At 36.7% G+C, this 13,108-nt stretch overlaps 1 protein-coding gene across 1 annotated transcript; it reads left to right on the top strand.

Moving 5' to 3' along the window:
* Positions 1-10,557: 10,557 nt before the first annotated feature.
* Positions 10,558-11,604, top strand: LOC108545502 (enhancer of split m7 protein). Its single transcript, XM_017897166.1, has 2 exons — positions 10,558-10,847; positions 11,056-11,604. The coding sequence occupies exons 1-2, from the start codon at positions 10,773-10,775 to the stop codon at positions 11,602-11,604; spliced, it is 624 nt and encodes a 207-aa protein (XP_017752655.1). The 5' UTR covers positions 10,558-10,772.
* Positions 11,605-13,108: the final 1,504 nt, after the last annotated feature.

Genomic DNA, 13,108 nt, shown 5'->3' with positions numbered 1-13,108 from the left:
AATATATATTAAACTGATTAAATTATACTATTAAAATATTACTATAATTGATTAAATACTATATAATCAAATTAAATACTCCTGTAGATAAGAAATAAATTACGCTAAAATAAAGAATGAAGTACAATAAAACGTAACAATAAAGAAAAACAAAGAATCCCAAAATGAATTATACTAAATTAAAAAAATATTGAAGCACTTAGAATATAAAATTTGGATAAATATTTCTCCAATTTCCATCTTTCATTTACTGCACTATAATTTCCAAATCAAGAATCCCTAATCAGAAAGAATTAAAATAAAACAATACCAAATCAATTATATTTAAATCAATCTAAATACTATAATTTAATTGATTAAATTATACTTATACTATTATATGTATTATACTATTAAATATAATTAATATATATTAAACTGATTAAATTATACTATTAAATATTAATATAATTGATTAAATACTATATAATCAAATTAAATACTCCTGTAGATACGAAATAAATTACGCTAAATTCATAATATCGCCAAGCCAATTAATTCCAACGCTAAAATTTTAATTTTACCTTAATTCACTCTACTATCCCTATTCTCAAAAACCAACGACCCACAACCCAAAGAAAAATAAGAAATAACCGTGCAAACCGTCTCCAGAGCGAATACAATTTCCACTAACCGAGCGTAGCACACATACCTACGCTCCAGTCACCCATTAATCAACCGAGGTACTCGACATGGCTATAGACTCACACGACAGGCCGATCATCGCGCACGTTTTCAGCGAGACGAATTACTCGCACACGGGCGGGAAAATTACGTGCCTCCTGTTGACTGCGCTCTCTTCCGCTTAATCCAGTGCGAGCTAAGCCTGTGCACCGCGTCGGGCACGTGCGTGCCGTTCTAAAAGCTGTAATACGGCGTAATCGTGCACGTGGACTAATCGAGACGTTGGATTAAGCTTGCATTATCCACCGACGCAGTCGGCACTTCTCGCTGGCCACCCGGATCGCGTAAAAACCACGAACAATGAGCGGCACGTGAGAGGAAGCTGACTCGGTATTGCGCCGCCACGTGGCGCTTCCGTCGATCGAGTAGTTTTAATCGACTGCCGCTGATCACCGATAGTCCTCGTGGGATAAGATTCTACCCGATTCGATTTCCAGACCGATGAAATATCTCCGGTCGGAGGAACGTATTTTTAACGCGATATTAATTTATTCGATTGACAGGAAAGTAATGGCCGATCTCGGATATCGATATGGATCATGCGATCACCTTTTGGTTACCTTTCGATTTAATTGCTCGGATATTTTCCACCAGCTTTCGAAATTTATAGGATTTTATTATATCGATTATTATTTTCCTTTTTATTTTATTTTTGTTCGATTAAAAAGCTGCAGTTTTAATTGATTTTTGATAATTACGGAATTTATTTTTATTTTGTACCATTGCCGTTTTGAGGTTCAAAAATTTCGATATTTCTGCAAGATATTTCGTTTGTATTTTATTTTAGTCTTTTCTTCGTTCTTTGATTAGGGAGGGGGGATAGTTTTGATTGATTTTTGGTAATTAGAGGATTTTTTCTTATTTTGTTTCTGTGTCGTGCTTTGTTCGTTAAATGGAAGGGCATGGGTTATTTTATTTATTTAGTTATATTTATTTATTTATTATTTATATAATTTATTATATTTATATATATTATTATGTGGAAGGTGACCGTGGTAATTTTAATCATAGATGGCGTATATTTGCGAATAGATTATTCAAGAGCTATTCAAAGCTAAGTAATAATAAAAATTAAAAGTAAAATTCAACCAGTAATTGCAGATACGAATAACTATATCACTGCATCACTATACATCACTATAATCGTCAATATTATCCCTTTGCATTACGACAGCGAATTCTTTAAATCAAATCTAACAACTATAAGCTATCCAAAATTAATATATTTTTAATTTGTACCTGTACAAGCTATGAAATAAACGTGCAATAATTAACGAAAATTAAATACCACTTGAATGTATAAATTTCTTATAATTAAATCATAAAACAAGGGGATTAAGTTTGTTTTAGTTTAAACAAAATCCAACAACTATAAGCTATCCAAAATTAAGTTTAATATGTTTTTAATTTGTACCTGCACAAAAATTGGAAATAAACGTGCAATAATTAACCAAAATTAAATACTACTTCAATATATAAATTTCTCCTAAATAAATTGTAAAACAAGGGGATTAAGTTTGTTTTAGTTTAAACCAAATCTAACAACTATAAGCTATCCAAAATTAAGTTTAATATGTTTTTAATTTGTACCTGCACAAAATTGGAAATAAACGTGCAATAATTAACCAAAAAATACTACTTCAATATATAAATTTCTCCTAAATAAATTGTAAAACGAGGGGATTAAGTTTGTTTTAGTTTAAACCAAATCTAACAACTATAAGCTATCCAAAATTAAGTTTAATATATTTTCAATTTGTACCTGCACAAAATTCGAAATAAACGTGCAATAATTAACCAAAATTAAATACTACTTCAATATATAAATTTCTCCTAAATAAATTGTAAAACGAGGGGATTAAGTTTGTTTTAGTTTAGACCAAATCTAACAACTATAAGCTATCCAAAATTAACCATTTGCACTCGACGATTTTTTGACCAAAGAAGTTGAAAGATTTTCTGTTACAAAGCTGACGATAGTTTTCTAAGCAGGAATAAGAAATCATATGATAATTAACACGTAGAATTATTTCATTTCGATACCTCGCACACCCTTACGTTATCTGAAATCTAACATATCTATGAATATCGAGCTTCGAAATTTGATCAGACGGCGACTGAAGGGGGCCTCAGAGGGGTTAAGTTTAATCCTTTGCACTCGACGATATTTTCGTTGCAGAAAAATACCAATTCGAAGATTTTCTGTCATAAAGTCGAGGATATTTTTAAAATGGCAAATAAGAAATCGCGTGCAAATTAAGGCGTAGAATTATTTTACTTCGACATTGCACGCATCGTTAGGTAATTCTGAATTTGATATATTAATTAACATCGATTTTTAGAATCTAATTTAATGGCGACTGAGGGGCGCCACTCGAGTGCAAATTGTTAATACGATTTTAATTTGTTCCTGCGCAAAATTCGAAATAAACGTGCAATAATTAACCAAAATTAAATACCCCCCGAATGTATAAATTTCTCCTAAATAAATCGTAAACCAAGGAAATTAAATTTGTTTTAGTTTGCATTTCTGAACAATTTCACAATTATTTTCGCAATTTCGAGTACCGCCAGCAAGAATATCAACGGGAATGTAAGTACACTTCAATCGACCATTCTCATCCATACATATCGACTTGGACATTTTCAAAGGATAAAAAACCGACACGCACGGTGAAAGAAATAATAATAACAATAAATACCAGGACAAATTTCTCCCCATCCATCACGGTAATTAATTCATAAACGAAACGGGAAAGCGGGAAGAGCCGGTAAAGGATCGCGCGTGCGCGTCGGGTTCGGCGAATGCGTTTACGATAACGGTAGCCTTCCGGTTTCGGAATGCGAGAAATGCACGACACCCTTCCGTTTCGATTCATCACTGTCGTCTGAATTTCGTGCCGCCGCCGCCGTTCACGAAGTTAACCAGAGGAATCCGCCGGGTTCCAATCGACGCGATCACCGCTCACGGCACCCCGCCGCGTAATCTCTTCCCTTTATTGCACGGCAGGTATGGTCGGTGTTAAACACCCCTAAGTCTTCACCGACCCATTCCGCGGTTTCCCTACTCTTTTTGCACGGGGAAAGTACACCCGAGGTATAATGTTACGCGTAACGTCCGATTCGGGAGTGGCTTGCGTGGATTATGGTCGTTGCGATTAACACGAATTCGTATTTATTCAAACTCGTGCCGATATTCGTTTGGATAATTTCTTTTTCTTCTTACTTGTTCATTTAACACGAGGGAATTAACCGCGATCTTATTTGCTTCGAAACAGGAATTTAATCGATCAGGGTTCGAGAAATCTTCGATGTGGTGACGCGTTATAGTAGTATGGTTAATTGGAAATTTTTAAATTATGTATTTGGATTTTTATATTAATTCTGTGCGAAATTTGGTAACTAATTTGTAACTAAGAATTTGTAACTAGATTCTTGATAGTACGAATGAAATACTAAATTAAATCACTATACGATGGAACCGTGATTCTAAATTAATAGTAAAAATTTAATCGACGTGTTATGGTACTATGGTTAATTGAAAAAACGAAAATTGGGAATTTTAAAATTATATATTTGGATTTTTGTATGAATTCTGAGTAAAATTTGGTAACTAATTTGTAACTAAGAATTTGTAACTAGATCCTTGATAGTACATAATATCCTTTATAGTTGAAATGAAATACTAAATTAGATCACAATGCGATGAAACCGTGATTCTAAATTAATAGTAAGAATTTGATCAACCAGCGTTCGAAAAATCTCCAATGCAGTGATGTGTTATAGTAGTATGGTTAATTGAAAATTTTTAAATTATGTATTTGGATTTTTATATTAATTCTGAGCGAAATTTGGTAACTAATTTGTAACTAAGGATACTAGATTACTGACAAGAATACTAACATTGCTGATTTACCAAATGAAATACTATTGTAAATTAAATCACTATACGATGGAACCGTGATTTTAAATTAATAGTAAAAATTTAATCGACGTGTTATAGTAGTATGGTTAATTGAAACAACAAAAATTGGGAATTTTTAAATTATATATTTGGATTTTTATATGAATTCTGAGTAAAATTTGGTAACTAATTTGTAACTAAGAATTTGTAACTAGATCCTTGATAGTACATAATATCCTTTATAGTTGAAATGAAATACTAAATTAGATCACAATGCGATGAAACCGTGATTCTAAATTAATAGTAAGAATTTGATCAACCAGGGTTCGAAAAATCTTCAATGTAGTGACGTGTTATAGTAGTATGGTTAATCGAAAGAACTCAAATTACAAATTTTAGAGTTGCATAATTGGATTTTTATATTAAATCTGAGTAAAATTTGGTAACTAATTTGTAACTAAAAATTCGTAACTAGATCCTCCATAGTACATAATATCCCTGATAGTAAAAATAAAATTCTAAATTACATCACAACGCGATAGAACTATAATTTTAAATTAATAGTAAAAATTCGAATATAATGCCACAAAGAAAGCACAAATCCTAAAAATGATTACACTTTCGCGATTGCTATATAATTTCACAAATGCATTAACCAATTTACGAAATTAATCGCAAAAACTCTGTTACCACATAAACGCACCACGATTTTATATTAAATATGAAATATAGACTACGAAATTATGGAATGCAGTACCAAACACGAATATCACTCACAGAAGCGAAATGAACCCTTCCGACATTCCAAAACCCACGTTTGGATGCAACATAAACGCGATGCACGGCGACCAAAAACCCTCGCACCTCGACCTACTGCCTGAGACCATTAAAACCCAATAACAATTACAAACGGCCACTATCATGGTCAATTTAAAAATCATTACTCCCCATTGCTCCGCGACCATACATGCTCCGCGTGGGTTTCCACGAAGCAGGAGGCAGAGTGTCCGAGCGGAAATTAAAAGACAGCGGAGGATTACACAGGTAGCGAAACGCAACGCGAGCTGACCATTCCCTTCAGCGCGAGGCTAATTGGAATCCACGACGCGAGGGACAAGGGAATCAAAGGGGTGGCTGCTGGACATCCGCGGGACAAAAGGAGAAGAAAACGTAGACTGAAGTTTCGCGTTATCTCTGCATCGCGGAGAGTAAGTTCTACGAGAGGTGCCGGCGTCGTTAGGGACACGTGCAATTGGCTGGCTCAATTAAAATGGCCATTTCTTAATTTTGATCACAAATTTTGTACCTAACTTCCAGATTTCGTTTATGGATTGTTTAATGGAAACATAATAGGCACTATTGCTTCTGATATTTGCCTACGCTATGCAAAATTTGTTAAGAATTGCTTTAAAATTGAATTTACTATAGTAAAATGGCCATTTCTTAATTTTGATCACAAATTTTGTACCTAACTTCCAGATTTCGTTTATGGATTGTTTAATGGAAACATAATAGGCACTATTGCTTCTGATATTTGCCTACGCTATGCAAAATTTGTTAAGAATTGCTTTAAAATTGAATTTACTATAGTAAAATGGCCATTTCTTAATTTTGATCACAAATTTTGTACCTAACTTCCAGATTTCGTTTATGGATTGTTTAATGGAAACATAATAGGCACTATTGCTTCTGATATTTGCCTACGCTATGCAAAATTTGTTAAGAATTGCTTTAAAATTGAATTTACTATAGTAAAATGGCCATTTCTTAATTTTGATCACAAATTTTGTACCTAACTTCCAGATTTCGTTTATGGATTGTTTAATGGAAACATAATAGGCACTATTGCTTCTGATATTTGCCTACGCTATGCAAAATTTGTTAAGAATTGCTTTAAAATTGAATTTACTATAGTAAAATGGCCATTTCTTAATTTTGATCACAAATTTTGTACCTAACTTCCAGATTTCGTTTATGGATTGTTTAATGGAAACATAATAGGCACTATTGCTTCTGATATTTGCCTACGCTATGCAAAATTTGTTAAGAATTGCTTTAAAATTGAATTTACTATAGTAAAATGGCCATTTCTTAATTTTGATCACAAATTTTGTACCTAACTTCCAGATTTCGTTTATGGATTGTTTAATGGAAACATAATAGGCACTATTGCTTCTGATATTTGCCTACGCTATGCAAAATTTGTTAAGAATTGCTTTAAAATTGAATTTACTATAGTAAAATGGCCATTTCTTAATTTTGATCACAAATTTTGTACCTAACTTCCAGATTTCGTTTATGGATTGTTTAATGGAAACATAATAGGCACTATTGCTTCTGATATTTGCCTACGCTATGCAAAATTTGTTAAGAATTGCTTTAAAATTGAATTTACTATAGTAAAATGGCCATTTCTTAATTTTGATCACAAATTTTGTACCTAACTTCCAGATTTCGTTTATGGATTGTTTAATGGAAACATAATAGGCACTATTGCTTCTGATATTTGCCTACGCTATGCAAAATTTGTTAAGAATTGCTTTAAAATTGAATTTACTATAGTAAAATGGCCATTTCTTAATTTTGATCACTAATTTTGTACCTAACTTCCAGATTTCGTTTATGGATTGTTTAATGGAAACATAATAGGCACTATTGCTTCTGATATTTGCCTACGCTATGCAAAATTTTGTAAAAATTGCTTTAATATTAAATCTACCATAATGTAAATGGCCATTTCTTAATTTTGATCACAAATTTTATACTCGACATCCAGATTTCGTTAATGAATCGTTTAATGGAATCTTAATAGGCACAATTGCTTTTGATATTCGCATACGCTGTGCAACTTTGTTAAGAATTGCTTTAAAATTAAATTTACAATAGTAAATTGGCCATTTTTTAATTTTGATCACAAATTTTGTACCTAACTTCCAGATTTCGTTTATGAATTGTTTATTACAAACATAATAGGCACAACTGCTTCTGATATTCGCCTACACTGTGCAAACTTTGTTAAGAATTGCTTTAAAATTGAATTTATTATAGTAAAATGGCCATTTCTTAATTTTGATTACAAATTTTGTACCTAACTTCCAGATTTCGTTTATGGATTGTTTAATGGAAACATAATAGGCACTATTGCTTCTGATATTTGCCTACGCTATGCAAAATTTGTTAAGAATTGCTTTAAAATTGAATTTACTATAGTAAAATGGCCATTTCTTAATTTTGATCACAAATTTTGTACCTAACTTCCAGATTTCGTTTATGGATTGTTTAATGGAAACATAATAGGCACTATTGCTTCTGATATTTGCCTACGCTATGCAAAATTTGTTAAGAATTGCTTTAAAATTGAATTTACTATAGTAAAATGGCCATTTCTTAATTTTGATCACAAATTTTATACTCGACATCCAGATTTCGTTAATGAATCGTTTAATGGAATCTTAATAGGCACAATTGCTTTTGATATTCGCATACGCTGTGCAAACTTTGTTAAGAATTGCTTTAAAATTGAATTTATTATAGTAAAATGGCCATTCTTAATTCTGATCCCAAATTTCGTAATCAACTACCAGATTTCATTTATGAATCGTTTAATGGATATTTAATAATCACTATTGCTTCTGATATTCGTTTACGCTGTACAAAATTTTGTAAGAATTGCTTCAAAATTGAATTTATTATAGAAAAATGGCCATTTCTCAATTTTTATCACAAATTTCGTACTCAACTTCCAAATTTCATTTATGGATCGTTTAATACAAACTTAATAAGCACAATTGCTACTAATATTCGCTTAAACTATGTGAAATTTCAAAAATTGCCTGAATATTAAATCTATCATAGTCTAAATGACCATTTTTTAAGTTTTGATGAACAATTCTGCATTTAACCTCATCAAATTAGTCACTCGATTTCCTGAATTTTCTTTCGACATACTTCTGACATAATTAATTTTGTAGTATTATCTTTTACTCCATTTGACTCGTCATGATAAGCATAATATCAAAATAGGAAAATATTTCAGTTTATCTCTTTAAACTCAGCTGTCACTTCTCATGAGACATTACAGGTCTAGCAAACACCTCGAATATCCCCTCTAAAGGGACATGAAATAATTACTGATAATTCTATAATCCTGCAGGCATTAAATTTGTGCCAATTATTTGAACAATGTAACCAATATCAATGCCGTACAATTTTATTTTAACTCCTTCCTTTTCGCTCTTGAAACTTCGAAACTGTTACATAACACGTGCATCCATTACATTAAATCCTTATTGGAGATGTATTATAAATTCCCGTTTTCCAAATCAAAATTCAAAATACGCGTTGGAAATTGCCAAATATTTGAATTGATAATCAAATTCGGGGCTTGGTCACTAACTGTCAAACACACGAGAGAGACGCTATATCAGGTACTAAAATCACGTACTAAAATCAGTCTCTTCCTATCGCACCAATCGACAAGTCCCTCGAGAAGCAAATTAAATTAAAAGATCACCGAATTAATGTATACGCGATGTCAACTATGCAAAACGGAAACCAAATGAAACTAATTAATAACGAAAATAAATGAAAACCCGTCACCTGTATCTACCCAAACATACGAATCCATCTTTACCGAATTCCTACGAGTTTATTATTCGACACCGGCTGTATTCCCCGAGCAATATTAATAAGACAATTATCCCGTGGACGGGGTGACCTTTAAGAGACACGTCCTGCAGCCTAATTATCCGGCACTAAATTTCGGATTCACCGAACTCGTATCCCACGGAAAACATAATATCGCTATAAGTACCTCATTAAAAATACATCTTTCGCGACCCGGCAGGGAGAGGGGGGAAAAAAGACGTAGAAGAAGAAGCGTGGAAAGAGAGATACAAAAATCTGGAGCGTTCCCGCCGAAAGTGTGTTGGAAGGAACGACGGACAGGCGAATAAACGAGCGTTAATTATCGCGGTTCGGTAACGCTGAGGCTCGGCCCACCGAACCCGCTCGCGCCCACGCGACAACCGTAATAAACGATTCATCACATCCTTTTCATAACGTCGAGTTTTATCGCGCAACATTTGTCTCCGCATCCGCGGCGTGTCTCTCACGCGACAGTTAATACGCGGCTGAAAATGATTGATCAATTGCGGAGAGGAAGCGAGAGCGCGGCGCACCGACACGGCGTATCGTTTCGCGGTGACTTGGTAGCATAGACACACGTACCGTGATTCAGTAACGTGTAACTAGTGGGATTGCGATCGGGAGGACGCCGGACTTGTGCCCAGCACGCTCCTCGGGGCAGCCCCGCGGTGAGCGGGACAGAGCTACCTAGCGGCGGCGGAGAGAAACAAAGAGGGCCCGACGATAAGAAGACGTAGCACGAGTGTGTATATACATACCCTCCCGGGGCACTAGAATGGAAAAAGGAGGAGGGCTAGGTGGGACGAAGGGAGAGGGGTAAGGGGGGGTATTTCTTTCTGTTCCCTTCTTGCTCTGGCTCACGCTCTCGCTAGTTTGCCACGGCGAGAAGGAAAGGATGTCGATACTGGGTCCTTCCGTATGAGCGCACGTTCGTGAAATAGCAGGCCGAAAGGAGGAAAGAGAGAAAGAGAGGAGAATGTTAAGCCGTGCATACCGTGGCACGACTACCCGAGGAGGATCAGAAGAGGTAGGAAATACGGGTTCGGGCGGTAGGTGGAACGGAGACGAAGAAACGGTGACGATGGCTTGGTGTGGGCGCGTGTCTGGCAGCTGCCGCTTACAGGTGGTGTGCTTGCTTGGGAACCAACCTCTACGGACCGTTCCCACGGAAGGCCTGTCCCCCACTAGGGACCCTGACAGCAGCCCCTCGCCCCACCCTGCCGGTGGGTCCTTGACTATATAAGCTACAGCCTCGCCCGACAGCCACCACAATCACGGTGATCGTTCACGAAGTTCGAACAGGAGACGCCTCGGTGATACAAGTCGATACGTTTCCGTCGAATCGAGCGAGCCACGAACAGTTCGATAATCATCCCGCTCTAGCCTGTGTGACATTTCGAGACCAGTGTGATATCGCGATAAGCGGATTTCGTTCTCTAATCAGTGTGCAAAGTTCGTTATCGGTGTGTGGAAGCTACCCCCGAGTGAAGGATTAATCATGCAGATGCACGAGCAGATCATGATGGTCGACGGACAGGAGCAACCCATTTCCAGGACTTATCAGTACAGAAAGGTGAGCGTCCTTCGAAATTCACCACCGTGTGTGCCCACACCTGTTCTTCCAATCATACAGACAATTCCGTTTGAGACGAGACAGGGTTAGAGGCACAGTTAGCCTCGTTCAAACGTAAATCAACCGAGATTCATCCCCTATTCCGATCAGAATAATTCGACTTCCCCTAATCGAGTCTCTATAATGGTTCCCTCCTTTTGATCCACAGGTGATGAAACCTATGCTGGAACGCAAACGCCGGGCCAGAATCAACCGGTGCCTGGACGAGCTGAAGGACCTGATGGTAACAGCCCTAGCCGGCGACGGCGAGAACGTGGCGAAGCTGGAAAAAGCCGACATTCTCGAGCTGACCGTGCGTCACCTGCACAAGCTTCAGAGGCAACAACGGCTCTCGGCGAATCCGGTGATCGACGCGGATCGGTTCAGAGCCGGCTACACGCACTGCGCGAACGAAGTTAGCCGCTGCCTCGCCGCCACTCCCGGCGTCGACGTCGCCTTGGGAACGAAATTGATGACCCACTTGGGTCACAAGCTGAATTCCATGGACAAAACTGGCCCCCTAACGATCCACGTGGCCGCGCCACAGTCCTCGCCGTCTTCGAGCAGCGAGCTCAGCTCGGACGAATACTCCATGCCCCTCACTCCGGCATCTAGCCAACCGTCCCCGGTCAGAACGGACATCGAAGGCATCTCGCAGAGTCACCAAGGTCTCCTGCAGGTCGCCAAACCCAACGAGCCTATCTGGAGACCATGGTAATCGGGCAGGTTGCACGGTTTCAACGGGCAGAGAGCCATCGTACCCGGTTAACCGAGTTCTCGATGTCGAGCAACTGGATTCTCGGTCACGGGGGAAGAAAATTGCCGTGGCTGGATCCATTACGCGGGAACCATTTTACCGGTGTTGCAATTTCGTCTGTGATTCGAGCGAGTAACTCGCGGGCCTTATGAGAAGCAGGTCGTGGCGGGAAGGGAAGTTTATTTTCCTTCGGGGAATTCGTTCGCTGGGATGGACGGTGAAGAAGAGAAGATGTACGATCACTTCTTCAAACGTCTGCGGAATGTGCAAATATTACTTTGATACTCGAAGAAACGAGGATTTAGAAGAAGACGACGACGACGAAGAAGAGGAATAGACTTAAGATTTTCCATTTGCTCAAGACACTTGGGAGTGAAACTACTAGTGGGGGGAATGTTGAAATAAGTTCACTTTTTTTTCTGTAGTATCGTCCTATGGATATATCGTATATTATTCATTGATTGAATAACGTAACAGTTGACACAACTAGGATCTCGATGTAACGACAGAACCGCGAACGCGTCGCGGGCCAAGCTTTAATTTACTTTGACAGTTAGAGTTTTCTATTGTTTATTTCATACTTTTATCGAGAATATTTTATTTTGCCCATTTTGGCGCGAGAACCCTCGGCACTCGACACTTTTCTCGCGTCGATCGCGACGCGATCTCGCGGCCGGATCGGCACGAGAAAGGCCCATTCTCGCGCTAAAACCGTTGTTATATGTACGTATCTCCTCGGCCAATCGCGGCGATTTTTATGATTTCGAATCGTAATGCGGAAAATTCGTAAGCCCGTTGGGATTGTCAACGGGTTAAATGGCCGAGTAGAGGATCTTGTGATAGAGAAACGTGTACCTGTGATATTTACTGTAGGTGTAGAGAAATACTAGATTTTTAATAAATATGTTTCATTAATAAATTTCATGCTTCTTCATTCTTCCTAACCATTCGTCACCTCCTCCTATAATTACACCTCTTTATATATATATAGTATATGTATATATAGTACATATACACTAAATGTTTCTATTAAATAAATAATAAATTTGTTATATATTTGACATAATTAATAATTGGTAATTATTGAATTTTAATATTGCAAATTATGGGAGATGGTGACTTTTGATTATATTCTGATTTAATATTGGGACTTGGCTTTGTGGACAAGTTAGATATTATGATAAGTAATGATGACATAGTGAAAAATTGAAATTTGGAAAGTACTCACTCTAACAGGTATTCCTGATGCCAAAGCAAACTATCCCTTCCCGCCACTTGCCTTCACCTGAAATCAAAGAAATTTTCATGTTAGCATTATGGATGATAAATTGATAGGAATAGGAACAATGGATATGCATTACAGTGTATATTGTTTAAAAATATTATTTCAATGATAATTATAATTATTTCTATTGGTAGTTTGAGAGAAAACAGTGTAACTTATTTTCATAGTGGTATTTTTGTC

The sequence above is a fragment of the Eufriesea mexicana genome, unplaced genomic scaffold, assembly GCF_001483705.2.
Source record: "Eufriesea mexicana isolate 0111107269 unplaced genomic scaffold, ASM148370v2 scaffold460, whole genome shotgun sequence".
NCBI classification, from domain to species: Eukaryota; Metazoa; Arthropoda; class Insecta; order Hymenoptera; family Apidae; genus Eufriesea; species Eufriesea mexicana.
The sequence above is the reverse complement of the archived record's forward strand: the minus strand, read 5'-3'. Positions and strand labels throughout refer to the sequence as shown.

Excerpts from the sequence above, each read along its gene's own strand:
- LOC108545502 (XM_017897166.1), top strand. The coding sequence starts at position 10,773 with ATGCAGATGCACGAGCAGATCATGATGGTCGACGGACAGGAGCAACCC. Across the intron at positions 10,848-11,055 it reads GGACTTATCAGTACAGAAAG|GTGATGAAACCTATGCTGGA; the intron begins GTGAGCGTCCTT and ends TTTGATCCACAG.